Genomic DNA, 23,325 nt, shown 5'->3' with positions numbered 1-23,325 from the left:
GGTTGCACACCACTCACTGCCTAGGGGCATTGTGATCCGATCCGTCGTACGAATAGAAGACGCAGCGTCGCTCGGGTTGACCATGACGCAAGTGGTCGACAGACGTGACGTCTTGGTTTGAGCTTAGAGGGTCTGGCAAGAATGAGTGCATGAACCAAGTGTCCCTGCACACCCATCAGATCTACAAGGTGCGCGTGGGTTCAGTAAGACCAGAGGCAATCATAGAACGTTTTGATGGGATGGGCGCCATTCCATTGTCAGCGGAGAAGTTCCAGTCTTTTGCCGTTCTAGGCAATATAAAAGTTGTAAATTGCCTACGGAAATATATTTGAGTCAGGAAACAATGAGGGTCGATAATTTGGGCTTGGTTTTGATGGACCGTCTGGCCTCACCCACCGTGGTGCGACGCCTCGGCTGTCGTGCAGGAGCCTCTAACTGTGCCTACATACCGAGACATGTCTCGACATTGGACGCAGAGCTCAGTCTGTTTACCGTGGGCAATCTATTCTCCGAATACCCCAACATGAGCTGAGGGCCCTGGCGAAGAGCTATAGAGATGATTGAGTAGACCATGGCTGCCAATGGCTAAACTTGGCAAGGTTTGACCGGGTATCTTAGGGTAGGAAGACGATGGATGAAGCATCGTCTAAAGACTCTACGTAACAATCGGCAAAAGCTTGGCCACAAAACCCCGACTTTCAGAGTGGCGTCTCCGAATAGACATAGTCAGACCCGGACCGTCGCGTGTCAGTGGTAGCTGATGTATCCGACCTAGGTATTCGAGGTGAGTCGCTCTGGCACGTCCTGGGGCCTGAAGGTTGAAGACGGAAGGCCATGGCGCCGACGTGACTACGTGTCGAACAATTGGACCTAGCCAGGGGGTAAGCTCCGGAATGATCAAAGGGGCCCAGAACAAGCCGTTGATCGACGAGCAGTTCATATTTTGACTCGCTCAAGACTGAGAGTTCATCAAGATAGCTTCGCTTCTCGCTCATAATAGGCGGGCTATACGGCGGGCGGCATGGGCTGCTGCGTTCCGGGTTGACTGAAAGCTGGCGGCAGAATGGACTGTGGGGGTTTTGGCATGGAAGACCGCAGGAGTTGCAGGGCGAACAACCTTGGTGTCTGCGTCAGAATCTGAGACGGCGAAGCGCCCGTGTCACAGAGTCGCCTATTGTCAGCCAGTTGCCTCAAGATTCTCTTCATCTGAAGAAGTCAATACCACAGCCACAACGCTGGCATCACGGTAGACATCACGCGCGAAGCACTTCGGCCAACGACGCCATGGAACAAATGGAAGAGGCTCTGGGCGAAGGTCGTCTTCGAGGCGACCTAATATTCCTCCCGTCTCTGACGAGCTTCTTCCCATTGAGGAGGCACGGCCAAAGCTTGGACAGCCTGAAATAGCCCAGGGTAGCGATGCTAGCGCCCGATAACGCGTCGTTGCGGCGGTGGGCTAGCTGTCTTGGTCAGCAGAGCGGTTATGTTTCGACTTTCGATCCAGAGCATGGCCGTCGTCGTTGTGGTCTTAGGCACCGGGGCTGCTTCTCGCATTTCCGATACGCCTGAATCTCTTGACGTTGATGTCGACAGGTACCTGTTACTGGAACCAAGTTGGTCAACGCAATCTGGGTGCCGCAACTTTTTGTTTCTCTTTGTCCTCATGCCTCGCGAATCCGACGGTTCAATAGGTGAAGTATATATCCGTGGAAGGCTTAAAATGTCAGAGAAACGTTGCGTACCAACGAGAAATATGGCAAAATGAACGCTTCCCGCCGATTGACGTGGAGCACAGCGGTGGTCGCATGTATCTGCTACGCGGGCGATCCACGGTCCTCAAGTCGCTACAATAGTTGCTTGGAACTTATCGAAGGCAGAGTGGATGCTTGTAATTGCAGTGTAGGGATGCGACCGACAACGGCGTTGCGTGGACCCCTGGGCCCAGGATACCGAGAGAGTTTATGGTGCCCCATCCCGACAAGGGAGCCTTAATTCACGATGCTATGCCTTTGCGTCGTCCGTTTGACCACGGAGGAGTCTGAAGCTGTTTGCAAGTTTGCAGGAGTCAGGTCAAAAGCTACACAGGAAGTCAGCTCACGAATCCCGCAATGATGAAGACCTTGAGGTTCCGTACGATCATGAGAGATGCGGCGCTCACAGAGTGATTGGGACTTTGGAAGCACAACACTAGATGGCTAATTCGGATCATCAAAACATATGATTGGTGGAGTTGTTCCAACTAGGATCTTTGAGCGGCGGGGTGATTGCAGAGAACGAGAAGGATGAGGGCTTGCCGGCACGGTGCATCCATCGCCATTCCACTCCTCATCCTGCTAAGCTTTGTGGAATTCCAGGGGGCCATAGACTCGCGAGCGCTCGATCTCAACCTGCTTGATCGGGGTAAGGTTGTTCGTGACACTGTCAGACTAGGTATCCGTAGAGAGAAGTCCTGAGCTTCCAGGTACCCAGGGTCCAGAAAAGTAGCACGTAGTACTTCGTACTCCGTAACGTAATTGTACTGTGGCTTGCCATATTTCAATCAATCGTTTCCCATGAAAAGCTCACGCGGGTTTGAATGCCGGAATCATGAGTAGGGCCTGCCGGGTAAGCACGCGATTGCGTGCAGTCGATTGCAGATAGGCCGACCTAGAATCGACCGGGACCTGACTAGACGGGGATGAATTGAGTTTTTTTTCCCACTCTCCGTCTTTGTCGGGGTGATATCGGTCGTAATTTGGGAAATTAGAAATGGCATGGTCGTCGCTCAACTTTTTTCTCGTTGGTCAGAGATTCGAGTCGGGTCCTGTGGTGCTACTATCTGTGAGCTGATGGTAGCGGACTCGGTCCCGGCTTCCTGGGGTCACACTAATGGAAGGGAAGCTTAGCCGCAGTCATTTGTGGCTGGCTTGGTGACAAAGGATTTATTGGCTCTTTTGCAAGTATTCGTCCCGTCTGCGTTGTATACCGCATGTTGTTAAGGTGGACTTGTGATTCCATGGATGGCTTGCCAGCTGCGTAAATGAATGTGTGGTCAGGTCCCTTATTCGTAGACGAAGCGTACTCACATCATTCGTAAGAGGCTCCTATTGGCCGGAGCTACCTCAGAAGACAGAAGAACGGTATTCTGTGACGAAGCCTAATGGCATTCAATGTCTCTGGTCAAAATGGAGGCCGGACCAGACTTCCGCGAGAACAAGGGCATTGTCCTGTCGAGCTCGGAGAAGATTGACCTTTTGGGAAAGCCATGCAGTCGGTGCAGCATGTCTTGGGAAGAGAGAGATGGAATGGTGTGGCTGCCGGGGGACAGTTGGACACGCGTTGAGGAACAAAGAATACCTCCGGTCTTGCGCTAAGGACGGTACATTGCTCAGGTACCTGCCATCTAGATTCTTGGAGTGCGGCGTGCCTGTTCGTGCCTGCCCCCCATCGATATTGGGGCCAACCTGCGCTGCATTTCGGCGGCGGGGGGGAGAATATTGATTTGAACCAACGAGTTAGCGGGCACAACACCCGCTGCAGAGAGCCCACATGGGGACATCTGGGTTCCAGGCTCTCGTGGCAGACGATGTGAGCCCAGTGTCTGACTGCATGGAGATGCAGACCCGTCTCCGTTTCTCGCGCACTCCAATCTCGTCGCCCTCGACCCGACCCTGTCGTGCGGCTTGCGGCGTGCCTGCCTCTCGACTCTCTGCCAATCTGCGCTGCTTGGTGCCTGCAAGCCGTTTGCTACCTAGGTGGGCTGTGCACTTTTACTTGCACGCTGGACTTGTAAATAGTACGTATCTTATCCGTCCCTCCAGGGAAGGCACAATGAGTCCGTCGTCCACCCTGGGGGTGGAGATAGAAAAGAAATAGGTCCCATCATGGGCGACGGACGCATTTCGCCCTCAAGGCACAATCGATACAAGCACCACAGGATGTGTTGCCTCCCAAACAAGAACTCATGATCAATCATCAGCCTCGCAAAGCAGGCCATGCAAATGAAGCTGGCTGGTTGCAGTTCTCAATCAAGGTAATTGGATAAATAGGCATGTCGACTGCAGCTTGGCCACTGCCCCAGCCACATCCAGCTACGCAACCTGCCCAACGCCTCCCGCTACTACATTGGAATCCTGCACCAAAACCTGAGCTATCTATCTTGGGAACCTCACTCTTCCAGAACCAGTCGCACTTATGGTAGTGGTGGTGGTAAACGTCTTTCCTGCCTCCCATCTCCTTTCTCTCACCACACCCCCCTCTGCGACACTTGACTGCACCCCCCTGTTCCCAAATCCCCTTGGCTCCCCTGCCGTGTGGCCCAAAATTGCCCACTCCTGCTGCACCCACGGTCAAGACCCCACTTTTCCATCTTCGCTCCCTCCACACAAGTCGCCCACTCTCCCACTCACCCGCCCACATCGTCTCCCTCCCCAGATCGTGCGTACCTTTGTCTCTTTCTCCCTCTTCCCTTCTCCAGGTCGAACAGGAGGAACTCGATCCTATTCACTTCGCACAACCTCAATCCAATTCCCCTGGATGCAGCCCTGCATTTAGGACACGACAAAACTTCCACGACTCTCTCCGACCTCGTCCGAATCGATTTGATTTAAACTCGTCGACCGAAATTCCGTCTCCTTGCGACATTGTTTCAGCGGCAATACCAGCAGCACCCGTTAGGATACCGACTGAGCAAACTTTGGGGACAGTCGAGCAAGAGGATTAGCAGGGAAGAAAGAGAAAGGAATCTATTGCCATACGGCTCTCATCGACACTTCGTTACTCTCATTCATGTCACTATTTTCGACTACGATTTTGTCCAACCAGTAGACGATGCCGCGCAACCACTTCTTCTTACACTAGCCGACCCCGAACAACTTCTTGACGACGACACCCGAATCCCTCAAGCGCAACCCACCCCTCATTTCGCCGCGTCTTGACGACGCCGGCTCACCGTACCACTCTTTGGAAGCAGGTTTCTTCGACGACAAACCGCCATCATGTTGCGGCCGGCAACCCCCATGTCGGTGCTGCTCTTTGCGGCCTTCGCCTTGCTTCTGCTGTCTACCCTATCGACCCCGATTATTAAGGCTATTCCGCTGGGTAGTTTCAAGGGAGCCAACTTTGGAGTCTTTGGCGTCTGTAAGGCAGACGGCACTTGCGAAGGCCCTGAGATTGGTTATGACACGAGTAAGTAATTCAACGTGGTACACTGCTGACTACCGAAACGGGGGACTGTGGCTGACACTCTCTACAGCACGAGTTTTTGGAGCCGCGGATAGTAAGGGGGCCTTTGACCTCCCAGACTCTGCCCGAAACACTCTGTCAGCCATCTTGATCGTACATCCTGTCGCTGCCCTCGCGACTCTCATCATGTTCATCATGGCTGCCGTCGCTCACCTTCACTCGCCCTCTCATTCTGCGAGATACCTTCTCGCCCTCTTCATCTTCTCTTTCATCGACTTCCTCATCTGTCTATTGGCTTTCCTCGTTGATGTTCTCCTCTTCGTCCCCCACATGGCATGGGGCTCATACATCGTCCTTGCCGCTACCATTCTTGTCGGAATGAGCGGTTTGCTCTCGTGTGCTATGCGCCGCATGTTGGTCAGCAGAAAGGCCAGGAAGAAGAGAATCGCCGAGAACGCTGAGATGAGCGGAGAGAATTACTACAACCGCGAGGCTCAGGTAAAGACTGCTGCGTCGGTCGCCTCTCAGCCTACTGTTCCCGTTGTCAGCGGAGGAAACGGCATTGATAAGATGCCGACCTTTGCCTCATTCGAATCTCAGAAGAACAATGACCAGGTCAGCGATGAACGTATCCCTCTCACAGCAAGAAGTCCGGTCAATGGCTCTCAAGGCGTCATGACTGCTAGCGATGCTCCTCCTTCACGATCTGGTTCTGTCCCGCCGATTCAGAGAGATCCTTATGGAAACCCGCTGCCGCCTCAAGATGGATTTGGCCCAAGAAGAGGTCCCTCGCAGGAGCGCATGAGAGGTAGGGGCGGTATGCCTCCTGGAGGATTCAGAGGGCGCGGTGGTGGCTACGGTGGCAGAGGCGGATATGGTGGCTACGGCTTTCCGCCGCCAGGAAGAGGTGGCTATGGAGGTCCTCCCGGACGAGGAGGTTATGGTGGCCCTCCGCCTGGTGGTCGAGGCGGGTATGGCCCGCCACCCCCTCGCGGCGGCTTTGGACCAAACAGTATGAGAGGAGGCCGACCACCTCCGCCAGGTTATCAACCCGGACCTGGTGGTCCCGGAGGTCCTGGACCGTACGACCGTCGTCCAAGTCCAGCCAACGGCTACGGTGGTCCTCCTCCTGGCGGCCCCTACGGACGTCGTTCCATGGATATGGCCCCGGGGTACACCAGTTCGAACAACCTCACAAACCCTTCTCTCCCATCTATCCCTCAACAAGAGCAGGGCTATGAAGCCTACAACCCTCAGCGTCAGAGCTTGCCGAGAGCTGAATCACCTCCGCCTCTCCCTGGCCACGACGGACAGCCAATGGTTGGCCAAGCGGTTGAGATGGACGCCGCTACAGGAAGCCCTGCGCATCCACCTGCGGGTTTCGGTCAGTTCCGTGACAGTGATGCTGACATTGCCGGCATGGTCGGGCTCCAGCAGCAGCAAAACGGCGGAAACAGGTCTCACCCTCAGAGGCACGACACGTACATGAGCGAGGCAAGCAGGTACAGCCAAGACGAGTAAGTCCCTTGAATCTTTGAAACAGAAGAGAGCTTTGCTGATTTTGAATCTTCAGTGCCTATGTCCCACCTCGTCAGGCTTGGAACCAGAACCAGGCCTCATCACGCACGGCGTCTCCGCTGCAACAGCAACGCTCTGCTGAGATGCTCAACCGAAGCTCGCCTGCGCCAGCAGCCAGCGATTATTACGAAGATGTCGATCCGCGCTTCGCGGACGCGCCAGCACCGGCACCGGCTCAAAGAGCAGGTCCCCCGCCTGGCCTTCAGGTACCTCTACCCGCGCCCAATATGTATGATGACGCTCATGCGGATGCCGGTGCACGTAGTCCTGGCGCCGAGTCTGATCTGTCCAACTTCACCTCAATATCCCAGAGAGGGGTAAACCCGAGGTGGAATCCTGCGCCGCCAATGCCAGGGTATGGTCAGCCGATGCCACCCCGACGACCCGTCCAACAGCGAAGGCAAGACATGCTCTTGAACAACAACCCCGACTTTGAGCTTCCAGGCAGTCGCCTCGGCCCCCCATCCCGAGCAGGAGGCACCGGCATGATACCCGGCAGTGCGTATCCGCAAGGCCTATAATTCCAAACCCTTCCCTTTTTCACTCGACCGTAATTGGTTCTTTCTCGTCAGTCGAGTCAACTCGCCAAGTATATACACCAATAGTGGGATGCCTGGCATTTCATTTCTCAACCTTCCTTGAACAACACGAGTCGCAATTTTCGAGTCTCAGCACAGGCTCATGATGTTTTAACAGTCATGTCCTTCAGCCGATACCCCAAGCAACATTCAGTTCTCGTCCGCCCAGTACATACAGCGGACTCGTGGATTTCTTCAAAACGGGCATTCTCTTCTTTCAAATGCTTCATTGCATCGAAGCAGCGTGGATGAAAATTAGTTTCGACTCCAGCATTCACCAAACCTTTTCCTGAGTCGTTTACTACAAACACACCGGCCACCTTTGTCTTTCTTCTCTTTTAGATGATTCAGAGTTGCATCCCAAGGCTCCCTGACACCGTTGCCTACTAGGGCAGCCAACTCTTTGGATCATGTCTGATTTCTCAAGCTCAACGATCCTGGAACAAAGCATGCGGGATATGATAGAATACTGTTGAAGCATGTGTAGGCTATCTGGTCGCGGTTGATTACGACCTTTTTTTTTTTTTTTGATGAGCGGTTTCATGGTGGCGTGTGTGGATATGATTAAAAACAAATGGTTTCAGGATCGTCGGCTTGGCTCTTTGAGCCCGCCCTTCAGCTATCTTGCATGTGACGAGGAAGCTAGGAGTCGAGGGAAGCTGGGTCTCGCCGCGGTTGGTGCCTGACATACGTCGTTCGCTGAGAATGCGTGCGAGACCTTAGTATCATAGTGAAGGGTGGTGGCAGAGAGAATACGAGAGATTACACTACTTCGTTGGCGCTATGCCATATACAGTGACCTATACTTGCATGTGCTCTAGTCAACGTTTTGCGGCTACTCATCCTGTCACTAACACGAATTGCAGTTACGAAGATGCGCCATGGTAGTTGGAGGCTCTCGGACCTGAGCGCACAACCGGTCTAGTCATCCGGAACGTCTTGGACGAGCTGACATTCAGCTACGTTACTCACCTGGCAAAGTCTTGGCAGTTCTTTGCTGATCAAGGCAACGAGCGACGTACGTACGGGCCGACTCAGTTTAGTGTCTGGCCCGGACCAACAATGGACTTTGTCATGCGGGCTAACAGCGGATAGGGCTACTAGGTGTCCCCTCGAGATCTGCAACATCAGGCCATCTTACGGACGAAGGCGGCTGCGATAGAGTTTAGGCTGGGGGTATGGGAGGTTAAGACGTAAGAAGCGCCTCCGAGATCGAAGATGTTCTAGGCTGAAACAGCCTTCCAGCTTGGATGGCTGTCTACGGCCCGACATTGTTCTGAGTCCTTCTTACCTCTTTGGTTAAACGGTACGGTACGACAGAAAGGGGGGGCGCGGGGAGGCGGGGAGGCGGGGGCCGGACGAACGCCTCCTTGCTATCTACCCTTCGGACACTTTGCTGGATGGCTTCGATTCTGCTTGCTTGGGCTTAGTCTCGTGACGCAGGATGCGAGATGTGGGCAAGTCCAAGCTTGAAGATGGGTTGCCCCGGATGTCAAGGTACGGCCTGAGGTAGCCTATCACCTGTCAAGGGGGTAAAGTTGAAGCCCTAAATCAGTGACACGAGATCCTCTGGGGAAGAGGGAACAAGCCACCACCAACCTTATTTCTCGACTCCTTAGCCGGACATGGAAGCCCTCCCGTGGGATTGGCCGGTCGAGCACGGCAGCTAAGGGGAGCAATAGCCAAATGCGGCGAACTTTGACTTTGGAGGCCCTTCTGATTCAACGTTTCGAGGTCTCTGGTCTTTTGACATTTCGCTGGCCTGGCGTGGGTGTCCTGTGGCGTACTTTTCGAGATGATTGGTTGATGATCGTTCATACTCAAGAGACAGGAGAGGCTTTTTCTCCGTTCTGCTCATAAAGGGAATGGTGAGGGAGAATCATGCTTGTTCATTGGGCCGGGGAACGAAGGAAAGGTGTGGTGGAGGGAAAAGGGGGCGCTCGGGGATCGTGTAACCCGACATATCTGCGCCTAAGAACCTTTGATCGTTGTGGATATGTGGCTGTTGCATATGCGGACCTTTTGTGTGTTTTGTTGGAGCGTTGAACTTTTGTAGGGCGCCAGCGGTTTTGGCCGTTGGCGATGGTGGATGGAGAAGGTGGATTTTGATATGCTGAGTTTTCTGGTGAGAAAATCAGGAGCGTGAGTTTGTTTTCTCCTGGTGAATGGTCACAGGCTGCGAGCCATCAGGTTAGAGAGAGGGGGGGGAGGACATCTACCTTGGGCCAGCCTACTGTAAAGGTTCATTAGATATAAGACGAGGAGCTCGCTTACCTTGTATTGTAGACGAATCAAAGCCGACCTTGAATCAGATCACTTTTCGTCTCAACCGCTCTTTCGTCGGAACATTCCCATTCACTCTGATCTTTGATCCGTCTTTATCCCGTATTCCAAGATCCGACGACAGCATGTATGCCACTGGTATTGTGCGTTCTCCCAAGCACCTCGTCGACAGAATGAACCTCGAGAAGCATAATCATTACATTGTCTGCTTTGCCACAATCCCATGCGACAGTCCCGAACACCCATCCAACAGAACGACGGCTACCGAAGGGGAACTGTGTCGATATCACTTGTGGGTGTTTGACTCTCCGCCGGTCGTTCTTCCTGCCCTCGAGGAGAATCTTGTCGTTCCGAATGGTTCTACCAACTTCAAAATCAGACTGAGTGGCTTCGGTAAAGGGGTTTCCACAGAACTGTTACAGAGGATGGCAGATATACTACGGGCTCGCATACAGGCTTCTTACTAGGCAGTGGTATGCTTTCATCTTCGAGATATTCCGCATCGACTGCGCAGAGTGTTGGCGTTTAGAACTTTGACTTTTCCACCGGGCTGCCTTGTAACCTTGCTGGTATTGTCTTCTTGAGCGTTGAATTTTTTGCGTTACTCTGCTGCAAGAGACCGACGAGAGCAAGGCTGAGATGCAGGCACTGATCTGAAGATTCTTACTCGACTCCTGCCTTGCTTCCCAGTCTCCTCTACCATATTTGTCTTATCTGGCCATCTGCGCATTTTTTTCTTCTTAAGGTGGAAGGAAGAAAGGCCGGCTTGGGTTGGGCTGCCTCGACGAGGCTCCTGCCTTCCTACTTCACCTTCAACTCACCTGCAAGGCTGCCTGCACCTTCCACCCACCTCACACCTCATTCCTTCCCTGTCTGCCAAACCACCTACGGGCGCGCCAGCGCGCCTTCCATCCGACCTTCAGACCGCGACCTCACCTTCCGTCCCCTCTACGCACATTGATACCCTGCCTTGCAAAGCGTCGGCCCTCGGCCCCTCCCCTTGACTTCATCAACTCCTCTTCCTTTCGCCCTCCCTCCATCTATTTTTCAACCCATCCATCACCCCTCCTCAACTTGCAACTTTCGTCAACAGCCGCTTCGTGACAGCTTCACCTCCCATCTCTACTTCCAGACGAGATGACCTGAAGCTTTTACGTCCAAAGCAATTGGCACCATTCTTTTCTTGATTCCTTCCTCAGTCTCATCATCAGTCGTTCCTTCATCCGCCACGGCAACAACAACAGCAGCAGCACAGCACTCCTTTGGATGCTCACCGTCTGAGAAATACTCTCCGAACTGGATCAACACAAAAGAAATTCGTCTTTGGCCAACGCTTATCCATATCAGGATTTCCGAATTTTGTTGGATGCTTCCAAGTATTGGCGATGCCTCTGAATCTCAACATGGATCATCTATCTTCTTCCTCGTCGGCGGCGGCGGGCACTACTACCTATATCCAGCAATCTGTCAGCACCTTCCAGCAGGATGTTCCTAGACAAACCTACACGACTGCCGGTACCATCTACAACCCCAGTACCGCCCAGCAGCTCCAGCCTCCCGTTCGTCGCGGCCGCACTCTCAAGTGGCCTGCCCAGGGAGCCGCTGCTTCTGAGCTGTCTCTCTTTCCCAAGTCAGTTCTTGCCGGCTTGCCTCTCAAGTCCCAGAATCTCGTCACTACACCCACCAGTCCTCGCCCACCTCAGATTCCCAAGTACTCGCCTCTTCAGCAGAACTACGACCGCGCCGTCAGCCCTCTCACCGACTACAGCCTTGAGTCTCCGAATGAATTGGACGCCCCAAGCATTTCGTCTTCCTCTCTCATGCCATCTTACAGCATGGATAGGAATCAAGCCTCACCAGCTGCTGCTGCCATGCCTACGCCTGTCGTGAAGAAGCATGTCGATGCCAACTCGACTGACAATGAAGACGATGAGAGCTCTGGCGAGAATCCTCTTCGAGGCCTGACTGTCAAGTCTCTCCACAACTTGGCATCATACCCCAATCCGAACCAGAAGAGAGCTCAGAGGGCCCTTCTTCGTTCTCGGCCGGGTGCAACGCCGGCTCCATCTGCTGGCAACATCAGCCGCACAGCCACTCCGTCTTACGGAGCCCAGACCTTTGAGGGTTTCGATGTGGGAAATGACGGCTCACATTCTCCTGCTCTATTCCATTCTGCCAAGACGGATCCGAACGACATTCTCAAGATGAAAGCCGATACATCAAGCCATGGCCCTGACAACTCCGGGCACATCAACTGCACAGGCCCGCCCCCTGGTCTTTTCCCAGCAGCCACTATCCAGAGAGATCCCCCACAGGCAGCATACAAGTCTACTCTTGCAACTGGCCCAGGCGCTCCTCGTCCCCTGACTGCAGGCCCCCCGGGTCACCGACAGTATCGGACATCAACGTTCGAAACCACGATGAAGGCCCTCAACAATGGCCCGAAAGAGATGCCGCTCGACGGACTCTTGTCGGGTCAAACGACTTTGGGTCCGCAAAAGCACATGACACTCGAACCCATGAGGTCCCGGGGCGCAGAGACACCCATTCATCTTAAAAGCCCACTCGAATCCCTTCTCTGCGGCTCTACACCCGACACAGACGACTGCTTCCAGGACGTCGTCGACGAGGCGCGAAAAGTGTCTGATCAACAGATGGAGAAGGTTCTAGAGTTTATCAAGCTTGGACAGAACATGAACGAAGCCACAAGCCGTGCTCAGGCTGCATCCGCCATGCCTATAGTCTCTAGTGATGACTGGCAAGCCGACTATCCCAAGACCGCTCGGCCTCCCTGGACGGAGGGTACGTGGGCCATTACGGATGATGCGCTCCAGAAACGCAACGAGAGAATCAGCCAGCTATTTCATGCGGGCACAGGCGCGCTTGGCAAATCAATGATGGCTGTTATCCAGGAAAAGGAATTCCGTGACTTCAAGCGCCAGGTCGGTGTCATCGGTGACCGACGACCCAAGGCCAAGGCTGAGAAGACTGAGTACCCGCCCATCAAGGTCGCTCAGCTGAACAACATGTCGGTCTCGGAGGCGACAGAACCCTTTCTCACCATGGCCTATTCTGCCCTGGTGAACCACCAGGAGGGAGCTCACGATCACCCTCAATTCCATCAGTGGGAAGACCCAGACCCACGCATGGTCGACAGGTCTGCTCAGGGTCTCCGATCAGTGTATAGACGGTGATGAGTAGATCTCGTGGAGGTTTTCGTCAATCATCTTCTGCTTCGTTAGCACCGTCGCTTGGATGGGGACCTGGTTTGGGCCCCTTTGTGTGGATTACCTGGGGAAAGACCTTGGGATTGGGACGACATTTGACAGAGCAGCAGTACCCCCAAAAGATAGCGTAGGGGGAACGAAGCAAGCTGTTCAGGGGGCGTTTTATTGAATTCTGGCGATTACACAGGACAGCAAAGGCGGTCATCAGTCTTTTCCACTTTATTACTCTCAGATAGGTAATCAAAAAGTTTAGGTATCATCAGATTGCTCCCACATGCCAAGGTGATGACATTGAATGCTTTGCAACATTGCATTAAGAAAAGTCTGAAGATCATGACTTGGCTTTGACAACGAATCATGTATAGTTCGACTGTATACCTTACCTACATAGTAAGGTAAGGTAGGCAGGGAGAGGTGTTCCAATGAGCTAGGTACCCTTGAAGCCAGATAAGATAGACACGACGTGAAAGTGAAGTGTGGCTCCATGTCACGTGCAAGGACCCCACACCCATGTTCGCAACGCTATCCACCAGGCGTCAGGAGCAGCCAACTGTCCCATTCGAAGTCACCGACGCCGACCTCAAGCAGTCCGCCAAAAACCGCTGCCCAACATGAGCTACGGCAAGAAAGACGAAGATGCGGATTTGGGCCTGGTGAAGGTGGACAGGACCCAGGTTTTCCAAGAAGGTGAGTTTTTGACGGAATTGCACTCGATCCTCTGCATCCCTCTGGAACCCCTTCGAGCATTGGGCGAGCAAGCTGGCTAAACGGGAGTGAACAGCACGACTATTCAACAGCTCCCCAATCCAGCCGCGAAGATGTCGAATCCTCCTTACCAAGATTGCCCTTCTGCTCTACACGGGCGAGAAGTTCCCCACAAACGAAGCGACGACCCTTTTCTTCGGTATCTCGAAGCTGTTCCAGAATAAAGATGCCAGCTTGCGACAGATGGTCCACCTTGTCATCAAGGAGCTGGCTCACTCGGCCGAGGATATTATCATGGTCACCAGCACCATCATGAAGGATACAGGAGGCAGCACCGATGCCATCTTCCGACCCAACGCCATCAGGGCCCTGTGCCGCATTATCGATGTACGCCAAAGCTGTAAGCTACATGGAAGGGAGAGGGCAGTCTGCTAACTAGCTTCCAGGCGACCACAGTTCAGTCCATTGAACGTGTGATGAAGACGGCAATCGTCGACAAGAACCCCTCTGTATCTTCCGCGGCTCTCATTTCCTCCTACCACCTTCTCCCGATCGCCAAGGATGTCGTCCGCCGCTGGCAGAGCGAGACGCAGGAAGCTGCGGCCTCCACCAAGTCCTCCAGCGGCTTCTCCCTGGGCTTCTCCTCGTCGAGCGGCCAATTGCCCGCCAACAACTCCACTATGCCCCAGTACCACGCCATTGGTCTGCTATACTCGATGCGCATGCACGACCGCATGGCGCTCGTCAAGATGGTGCAGCAGTTCGGTGCCGCTGGTGCTGTCAAGAGCTCTGCGGCGATCGTCATGCTCGTCCGTCTGGCTGCCCAGCTGGCCGAGGAGGACCCGTCGCTCAGAAAGCCCATGATGCAGCTACTGGATGGCTGGTTGCGCCACAAGAGCGAGATGGTCAACTTCGAGGCCGCCAAGGCTATCTGCGATATGCGAGATGTCACCGACGCCGAGGTCTCCCAGGCCGTCCACGTTCTCCAGCTTTTCCTCACCTCCCCCCGCGCCGTCACAAAATTCGCCGCTCTCCGAATCCTCCACAACTTCGCCTCCTTCAAGCCCAACGCCGTCAACGTCTGCAACCCCGACATCGAGCTCCTGATCTCCAACAGCAACCGATCCATCGCCACCTTTGCCATTACCACATTGCTCAAGACCGGTAACGAGGCTAGCGTTGATCGCTTGATGAAGCAGATTTCTGGTTTCATGTCTGAGATCACGGACGAGTTCAAGATTACCATCGTTGAGGCCATCCGCACGCTCTGCTTGAAGTTCCCCAGCAAGCAGGCCGGTATGCTTGCTTTCTTGAGTGGCATTCTCCGTGACGAGGGTGGGTACGAGTTCAAGCGCGCCGTTGTCGAGAGCATGTTCGATTTGATCAAGTTTGTACCGGAATCCAAGGAGGATGCGCTTGCCCACCTTTGCGAGTTCATCGAGGACTGCGAGTTCACCAAGCTGGCGGTTAGAATCCTTCACCTTCTCGGTCTCGAAGGACCCAAGACCTCTCAGCCTACGAAGTACATCCGCTACATTTACAACAGAGTGGTTCTGGAGAACGCCATTGTGCGTGCCGCCGCTGTCACTGCTCTTGCCAAGTTCGGTGTCGGCCAGAAGGATCCCGAAGTCAAGCGCAGTGTTGAGGTTCTCCTTACCAGATGTTTGGATGATGTGGACGATGAAGTCAGAGATCGTGCAGCGCTCAACCTCAGACTCATGCACCAGGAGGATGAGATCTCTGAGAAGTTTGTCAAGAATGGTACGTTTGATGCGGGTGATTGTGTAGATTTCCTTATTGACCCCTCTACAGACAGCATGTTCTCTCTGCCGTACTTTGAGCACCAGCTCGTCATGTATGTCACATCAGAGGACAAGTCCGCATTTGACAGCCCCTTCGACATCTCTCAGATCCCTGTCGTTACTCGCGAGCAGGCAGACGCAGAGGACCGGACGAAGAAGCTCACGGCAACTGCCCCGTCTCTCAAGCCTCCCAAGGTTGGCCCTACAAAGGCCGCTGCAGGTGGCGCGGAGGCTGCTGCATCTGCAACTGCTGCTTCTCAGCGTTACGCCCAGGAGCTGATGCAGATCCCCGAGATGAAGGAGTTTGGCAGCGTGCTCAAGTCGTCGCCTGTTGTCGAGCTTACCGAGTCAGAGATGGAGTACGTCGTTACTGTCGTCAAGCACATTTTCAAGGAGCACATTGTATTCCAGTACGAAGTTAAGAACACGCTGGATGCGACCGTTCTTGAAAACGTGTCCATCGTGGCGACGCCTTCCGAAGAGGAGGAGCTTGAGGAGGTTTTCATCATCCAGGCTGACAAGCTTCCCACAAATGAACCCGGTAAGCTGTACGTGGCCTTCAAGAAGGTCAACGGCGAGGGCTCCATGCCCGTTAGCAGCATCTCCAACGTGCTCAAGTTCACGAGCAAGGAGATTGATCCCACAACAAACGAGCCAGAGGACACTGGCTACGACGACGAGTACGAGGTGGCCGAGTTCGACCTGTCAGGCAGCGACTATGTCATTCCGACATTCGCCAGCAACTTCAATCACATCTGGGAGCAGGTGGGTGCGGCCGGTGAGGAGGCCGAGGAGACTTTGCAGCTCAGCAGTATGAAGAGCATAGCAGGTGAGTACTTACTGGGTGGACCCGTCATGAGTAGAGCTAACCATGACATACAGAGGCAACGGAAGAATTGGCAAAGGTGTTGTCGTTGCAACCCCTGGAGGGTACAGATGTGCCCGTCAACCAAACGACACATACGCTCAAGTTGCTCGGAAAGACTGTTGGCGGCGGCAGGGTGGTGGCTAACATCCGGATGGCATACTCGTCCAAGTCTGGTGTGACGACCAAGATCACGGTTCGCAGCGAGGAGGAGGGCGTAGCGTCGCTTGTTGTTGCATCGGTTGCTTAAGGAAGACAAGTTGTTCGGAGTTTTGTGGGATCGATACATGGTCGGATATTCCAAGCACAGACGTACGTACGGCAGCACAAAGATACGAGAACTTTGATTATAGCCCGAGGTACTCGACCGAGCAGCCGCCACCATAGTAGCTTTGGGGGTGTCGAGCAGGAGTTGGAGCGCATCAGCGTGCGCGTAAAAGGACTGGCGGCTTGCGTATACTAGAATGAAGACATGAAAAAGCATCACGAAGTACTAGTAGATTCAGGTGTGAAGTGGAAAGTGAATGTGTATGAGGGCCACCCACACAATCATCATACACGGCGCAAGCCTACGATGCTACCTTGGCACCTTGGGTACCGGTAATTGTAGATGGGTAAGGTAGATTTGACTATCAGCTCGACGCCCAACCCTTGTCAGCATCCAGACGTTTGTCAAATGAGAATAGGTCAAGCCTCGCGGCGCATGTCAGTTGATCGACGTCAAGCGGAGCTGGTGTTGGTGCTGAAATTGAGCTTGACGACTGATACTTTGGGGGGGGGGGGGGCGCTTGACGCGTGTGGCACGGGCCAGGAAGGCTAATCCCAATGAGGACTGGGCGGGAATGTTGGGATGTGCTAGAGCTCGAGGGCCAGGACAGAAATGACGTTCGGTGACGGAGTTCTCTGCGTGTGCGCTCAAGCTGAGCTGTCCAGTCCAAGGAAGGGTACCTTAGTGAAGAAAAAAAATAGCTTGGCCCTTTCGGCGCGACACGACGGCCACGCGACCTTTCCGCTGTTACCACATGTCAAGTTCTCGGGCTTCTCAACCTGCTCTGCTCAACGCAACTTCGTCAGGTCTTATTGAACAAATCTCGTCGCTTGTCTCGGGACAACTCTGACATTCACCCTGGCGAACCGAAGTCTTTACAACTTCACTAGTCTCCACATGCTCTTTTGAAGCTTTCCCCCCCTTCCGCCCTGCCCACCGCACAAACCTTGTTCACCACCCCCCGCCGAAACCGAGCCCTCGACCAACCCCGGTTTGAAGCCATCGTCACCGCTTAGAAACTGGACCGACGTACGGATACCTTTTCGGACCCATTTAGTGGTCCTACGGCGCTCTAGATTGTCTTCCCCGGGACCCGCGTGGAGTCCGATCCGCCAGACAACAGGACGAGGGAAAAAATAAATAAAAGAGCTTTCTGACAACAAAAGGAAACGCACGACTGCAAATAACCCCCCGCGGCTCTTTGCACAGCTTCTCCCCCAACTATCTACACCACACGTAGGGGCCGAACAGCACCAGCTCCGTCGATCAAAACTCTCGAGATAGTTCCCGAAAGCAACGCTCGCCCAAGATGGTCTACGTTCGCCAGGAACGCCTCCCGGCGCTCAAGGAGTACAAGTACTCTGCCGTCGACCACTCGCTGACGTCAAAGTACATCCTGAAGCCCTTTTACACCAATGTCGTTATCAAGATGTTCCCCATGAGCATGGCGCCGAACCTCATCACGCTGACGGGATTCACCTTTGTCATTGCAAACGTCCTGACGCTGCTCTGGTATAACCCGACGCTCGACCAGGACTGCCCTAGCTGGGTGTACTACTCGTGGGCCGTTGGCCTGTTTTTGTACCAGACTTTTGATGCCGTGGACGGATCGCAGGCGTGAGTAGCTCTTCTCTTTCAATGTTCATTTACCATGTCTGGGGTTCCCTCGAGAAGATAAATGGAAGCTAATACGGAATCTTTTGGCGAAATAGTCGACGAACACACCAATCCGGACCGCTCGGCGAGCTCTTTGACCACGGCGTCGATGCGCTCAACACATCCCTCGAAGTTCTCGTCTTCGCCGCGTCGCAAAACATGGGCCAAGGCTGGATGACGGTCGCCGTCCTCTTCTCTTGTACGTATTCTATTTATATTGCTGCTCGTGAAGCCCGGAAGCAAGAGGCTGACACAATCATTTTTACCGTCCACAGCCCTCCTCACCTTCTACGTCCAGACCTGGGACGAGTACCACACAAAGACCTTGACCCTCGGCATCGTCAACGGCCCCGTCGAGGGCGTCCTCATCCTCGTTGGCGTCTACGCCCTGACCGGTTACATGGGCGGCGCCTCCTTCTGGCAGCAGTCCATGCTCCGCACCTTTGGCGTCTCCGAGAAGCTGGGCGTCCCCGCCGCCCTCTACGAGCTGTCCTTTACGCAGTGGTACATGGTCCAGGGCTCCTTCGTCCTCGTCCTCAACACCATCGAGTCGGCGCGGAACGTCATCCAGGCCCGCCGCGCACGCGGCGACCGCTCCCGCGGCGCGCTGCTGGGTCTCCTACCCTTCTTCGGCATGTGGGTGCTCATCATCTCGTACCTGCGCCTCAACCCGGCCATCCTGCACGCCCATCTCGTGCCGTTCGTCATGTTCGCCGGCATCGTAAACGCCTACTCTGTCGGCCAGATGATCACGGCCCACCTCGTCAAGCTCGACTTCCCCTACTCCAACGTCCTCGGCCTGCCGCTCGCCTTTGGCGTCGGCGACGCGCTTGGTCCCGTCCTGCAGCGCAACTTTGGCTTCGGCTGGCCCAGCGCCCTCGGCGACGGCGTTTACCAGGTCGCCTTTATGTTCTCCATGCTCGGCATGGCTGTCGGTGTCTACGGCAGCTTCGTGGTGGATGTTATTGTCACCATTTGCGACTACCTCGACATCTGGTGCCTGACCATCAAGCACCCGTGGGTCGAGGGCAAGGAGAGCAACGGCAGCGCCCAGGTGGCCGGCAAGAAGTCGCAGTAGAAGTCGGTTCACCGAGATTACAGTCTTGTTGCTAGCCTCGGCAAGACATATCGCACGGTGTGATACCCAGCTGACCAGCTGACGGGACGGAATCAAGCCCTCCACCCGATAGCCGGTTGCGAATTCGCAGCCGACGGGAGAGTTGGAGGCTAAGATTGAAAGATTAAAGATTTCGAACGGGACCAGCAAAGGCTGCAGTCCCTTCCAGGTCACGCTCGGATCTTTTCTCGACCTTTTTACAGAAGAGTAGGACAAGACACGTAAACCTTCATGGTCGGTGTTGCGCAAAGTTTTTATCCTCGCCTCTCTTCTCCTTTTTTTTTCTTTCCTTTCGAGCATCGGTACCATAAGCTTGATTCGGAACGTCCAAGCGACAACTATAATGATACTTTGACGAACCGGGCGGGGATGGACGGGTAAGGAGGGGAACGATATGCGAATATGACAGGTGATGATAATAGGCGGAAGAGGGCCCCGTCTGTCGGTTTCTCTTTCCCTCTTTGCCGGGGATCGGACTGGTTCTTGGGATGGATGGATGGACGGGGCTGGTTCAGGCTGGCAGGCAGGCAAGGGAAAAGTAACGATGTGACGGAAGTTTGTGTGGTTTTGCGAATAATCTTGTTCGTTTCTGTTTTGCTTCCTCTTTTTGGGCGCAGCATCATCATTGTTTCTTCTGCGCGGTGATTTATCTTTTCTTCTTTCCACCTCTTTAGTTTCTTCATCACCTACCTATCTGGCATCTTTTCCAGGAGTTGAGGGGTGTGTGGATTTCAAGTCTCCTTTTTGGCTCCCGTTTCTTCAACGTTCGGCTACCAGTTCCCGATACGGAGACTTTGCTGTCATTGTTGTCGTGGTTTTGGGTGGCGATCAACTGTCTTCTCTACAACCCGTATTTCGTGGCATCTTTGTAAGCAAGCTTAGATGAAGAGGATACCAATCCATCCTAATGTTGAAGATACACACGAACCGACGGAAAGAAGAAAGATTGTTTTCTCCCAACTAAGTATACCTGCCCTTGTTGATAGGACTACAAGGTCAGGTGTTGTGGTATCTCAGAGTCGAGTTAAAGCAAGTCCAGGTGAAGCTTCGAGCCTCGGCTTACCTTCTCTGAACTTATCAAAGGTAGGTAGGTTCATTGCATTTTCCCGACCCCCTCGGATCTTCGGCGACTTTACGAGTAAGGTAAAAACAACGAACCCACCTATGTAAAAGTAAAGTAGCCAAGATACATGTACCTATAGTAGAGTCGTCAAAGGGAGAAAAAAGGACCCGACAAAGGACGGAACCCCGGGAAATGCGACAGATTGGGGTTCGGGCGAGCGAAACGGTATCAATGGAATCATCGATCGAGAAAGGATCGGATGGAAGAGGTGATCACCCTCGCCTGGGTAATACAGAGTAGTCAGATCCTATTGGCGGCATTTCAGTCAGACCAGTACGGCGCAGCCAGGCGCCGGCGGAACCCCGCCTGTTGCCGCCTTCTCGCCGCTCGCTCCGAGACGCCGACGAGACCCTGAGCATGCGTTGAGAAGTGATGGTCTTCATCACTGTCATCACTATAGTGTCTCCTCCTATGTGCAAGTCAGACGGCACGATAGCACCAAACATATCAAGATAATGCCATGTTTCTTCCTCAACGATATCTCGATGAAGTATACTCGCATCCAAAGGAATCCCATCACATCATCCCGACAAGAAGAAGGATCTAAAGTCAGATCCTCCTTGACCATCTCAGCCAAGCAGTTCAATCGCCCTTCTTCCTCCGCTTGGAAATCGCCTTGTCTTGGGCAAAGGAGACCAGAGTAACCCCGAATAGCATGCAATTTGCCCCAAAAAGAAAAAGAAAAAAAACACGAAAAATTTCCGAGCATACCGACGAGGCAACATGTGCTGCCCAAGATAAGATCGTGCGCGCTTCCTCTGGCGTTATCCGATGATGTCCAACATGCTCCAAAGCCCATAAAGCCCTGCCGGCGACGGCATCTTTGTTGCCTATGTCGTGGTCGTCGCCGTGCAGCGGTCTTTGTGATTCCCCGTGTAAAAAAGACGCCATGTCGTCTAGTAGAAATAGTTTGCCACGTCATATACTTCATGCTGTCGGTACTGCCCGTCAAGTAACATCACAAAGATTGGGAGGCCATGATGCAAAAAAAAAAAACAGGTCGAGCCCTGATATCGTACGTCGTTTTAGCAAGCGTTTCGTTCCCCCTTCCGTGAGTTCGACTCCGTGTAACCAAATGGAACCAAACGCCGAACCTTAGCCCCGATGCATGAGCGGGCGGCGGTGTTGTGTCCGTTGCCCTGCACCTTGTAGGTAGTGCTGCACGTCGCTTACAAAGCGCACCCCTCGGGTCCCGCTGTTGGGTTTCTCTGCGGGCTGCCTTGTCTCTTCACTCTAGAGCAGTTCGTCACTCCCGCTCGCAACGCTACCTTCGATAGCTTCGATGATGCAGCGCTCCGAAAATACAGGGCCTTGGCCGTCGCATCGTGCTTGATTCTTGAGTCTTTCGCTTACGTCGCCGACGTCCACCAGACCTCTCTTGAACAGCGGGTGGCTGATGATGAAATCCCATGTAGCGCCCGCTGCCAGCAAGCGTTCGCCGTCGGATGAAATAGCGACTCGATGACTCGGCGTCTTGTTATTGTGCGGCGCTAGCAGGTCTGTGTAGAAGTCCTTCGGGTTGTAGTGCATGGGACCTGTTGTCCGGGGTTCTGGTGACGCAGAGCTATGGTGGCCGTTCATTGACGAGGTTGCACGTAGAATCTCATTTTCGGTGCTGATCTTTTGCATCTCACGCTTGAGTCGTTCGTTTTCAGTCGACTTTTGTTGAGCCTCCGCCTCTAGGTTCGCAAGCTTGGCCTCCAGGTCCTTGACGTGTCTCTCCTTTCGTTCCCGGAATGCGCGTTGCCTGTGAGGTTCCTGTTAGTGATACAGAACAATGAGAAATGCCATGCCGCCTAAGACGATGGGCGTGGAGAGCAGAAGAATAACGTACGCGGCGCGGTTTTGTGCTTTCCTCCTTGATTGCGCAGGCGTCATGTTTTCTTCATCGTCCGAATTTGACTGACCCCGACGAGAATGATCGTCGAGGGGCTCCTGCTTGTGAACGAGAGCATCGGGCTGAGCCTTGATCTGCTGTACCGGGGGAGCGCTCATTCCATTGTGTTGTGTCCGTTGCTGTTGTACGGGCTGCTGTACGGGCAGGCCATGGTTCGGTGGTGTCGGTGGGCCAGGAGGGCCAGGGAATGATGTATGCTGAGGATTGAACTGCTGGGCAGCAGCATAGTTATCAAAGTTGTTGAAGTGCTGCTGGTCGTTGGGATATTCGGCGTAGACATCCTGATCGGTCATGATTGTGTAAGTGCATGTCGCAGTACGCTAAGCAGCAATCCACCAGTGACCTGTGGGTATTGGGGGCTCGAGTCGGGAAAGGAATTCCCGTTTGGATTCGACTTACCGGTGGAGATGTTGTGTTGAAGTCGTCTGAACCTGCCGAGTTTGAATGGGATGGCGTTAGGGGCGGGATGCCCATGAACTGGTACGGCTGCGCTTGCGCGAAATACTGGTGAGAGAAGTCCATGGTCGCGATCCTACTTTCTACGTGTGTTGGACAACTTTGTTGTGAAGGTAGTTATGGGAAAGAAAAGGGAAAATGGTAGAAAGAGAAGTGGGAAGCGGATAGGCGTGTCCTGATGAGGGTCCAGGTCCAGGTCCCGGTTCAGGCGTAGAGGGGGGGGGGGGGGGGAGGAGCAGGAGGAGGGGGGGGGGGGCGCAGATTGGAGAGAGGGTCGAGGTCTATGGGAACTTGAGAGAAGTGCTGTGTAGCCGTAAGCTGTAAGGATAGGCAGGTTGAGGTGCCGGGAGAAAAGCGCCAGTAGCGTCCACACCAGGCTAGCGTCCCGGGGGCAACAAGGCGAGATGGCCACTGTTTAGAGGATGGGACGAGTTGGTGGACGGGGGTGATGGCACTGGTGGCTCGGGGCACAAGGAGGGTACTGCGAGCAATCTGAAATTGTTGTTTGCAAAAGAGAGAGAGACGAGAGATGGAAAGAGAATGAGATAGAATGAGACTGAGGATGGGGATGAGGATGAGAGAGTGAGAGAAGGCGGGCGGAAGAGGA

General features: G+C 54.0%; 7 protein-coding genes across 7 annotated transcripts; 5 read left to right on the top strand and 2 right to left on the bottom strand.

Moving 5' to 3' along the window:
• Window positions 1-1,483: 1,483 nt before the first annotated feature.
• CLUP02_08803 (uncharacterized protein) lies at window positions 1,484-1,765 on the top strand (the record flags this gene model as incomplete). Its single annotated transcript, XM_049287784.1, has 1 exon — window positions 1,484-1,765. The coding sequence occupies one exon, from the start codon at window positions 1,484-1,486 to the stop codon at window positions 1,763-1,765; it is 282 nt and encodes a 93-aa protein (XP_049144927.1).
• A 3,211-nt stretch (window positions 1,766-4,976) lies between these two features.
• On the top strand, window positions 4,977-7,262 carry CLUP02_08802 (uncharacterized protein; the record flags this gene model as incomplete). The annotated part of the gene is made up of 3 exons (XM_049287783.1): window positions 4,977-5,166; window positions 5,234-6,680; window positions 6,737-7,262. The coding sequence occupies 3 exons, from the start codon at window positions 4,977-4,979 to the stop codon at window positions 7,260-7,262; spliced, it is 2,163 nt and encodes a 720-aa protein (XP_049144926.1).
• A 2,465-nt stretch (window positions 7,263-9,727) lies between these two features.
• CLUP02_08801 (uncharacterized protein) lies at window positions 9,728-10,069 on the top strand (the record flags this gene model as incomplete). The annotated part of the gene is made up of 1 exon (XM_049287782.1): window positions 9,728-10,069. The coding sequence occupies one exon, from the start codon at window positions 9,728-9,730 to the stop codon at window positions 10,067-10,069; it is 342 nt and encodes a 113-aa protein (XP_049144925.1).
• A 936-nt stretch (window positions 10,070-11,005) lies between these two features.
• On the top strand, window positions 11,006-16,451 carry CLUP02_08800 (uncharacterized protein; the record flags this gene model as incomplete). The annotated part of the gene is made up of 5 exons (XM_049287781.1): window positions 11,006-12,792; window positions 13,305-13,516; window positions 13,611-13,921; window positions 13,981-16,165; window positions 16,219-16,451. 5 exons carry the CDS (start codon window positions 11,006-11,008, stop codon window positions 16,449-16,451), a joined length of 4,728 nt encoding a protein of 1,575 aa, XP_049144924.1.
• Window positions 16,452-17,778: 1,327 nt separating this feature from the next.
• CLUP02_08799 (CDP-alcohol phosphatidyltransferase) lies at window positions 17,779-19,203 on the top strand (the record flags this gene model as incomplete). The annotated part of the gene is made up of 3 exons (XM_049287780.1): window positions 17,779-18,086; window positions 18,182-18,324; window positions 18,401-19,203. 3 exons carry the CDS (start codon window positions 17,779-17,781, stop codon window positions 19,201-19,203), a joined length of 1,254 nt encoding a protein of 417 aa, XP_049144923.1.
• Window positions 19,204-19,366: 163 nt separating this feature from the next.
• CLUP02_08798 (uncharacterized protein) lies at window positions 19,367-21,256 on the bottom strand (the record flags this gene model as incomplete). The annotated part of the gene is made up of 9 exons (XM_049287779.1): window positions 19,367-19,469; window positions 19,603-19,845; window positions 19,929-20,039; window positions 20,088-20,146; window positions 20,213-20,230; window positions 20,478-20,587; window positions 20,637-20,716; window positions 20,797-20,985; window positions 21,081-21,256. 9 exons carry the CDS (start codon window positions 21,254-21,256, stop codon window positions 19,367-19,369), a joined length of 1,089 nt encoding a protein of 362 aa, XP_049144922.1.
• A 342-nt stretch (window positions 21,257-21,598) lies between these two features.
• On the bottom strand, window positions 21,599-22,784 carry CLUP02_08797 (bZIP transcription factor; the record flags this gene model as incomplete). The annotated part of the gene is made up of 3 exons (XM_049287778.1): window positions 21,599-22,112; window positions 22,200-22,582; window positions 22,662-22,784. 3 exons carry the CDS (start codon window positions 22,782-22,784, stop codon window positions 21,599-21,601), a joined length of 1,020 nt encoding a protein of 339 aa, XP_049144921.1.
• Window positions 22,785-23,325: the final 541 nt, after the last annotated feature.

The sequence above is a fragment of the Colletotrichum lupini genome, chromosome 4, assembly GCF_023278565.1.
Source record: "Colletotrichum lupini chromosome 4, complete sequence".
NCBI classification, from domain to species: Eukaryota; Fungi; Ascomycota; class Sordariomycetes; order Glomerellales; family Glomerellaceae; genus Colletotrichum; species Colletotrichum lupini.
Note: the sequence above shows the minus strand (reverse complement) of the source record. Positions and strands in the feature narration are given on the sequence as shown.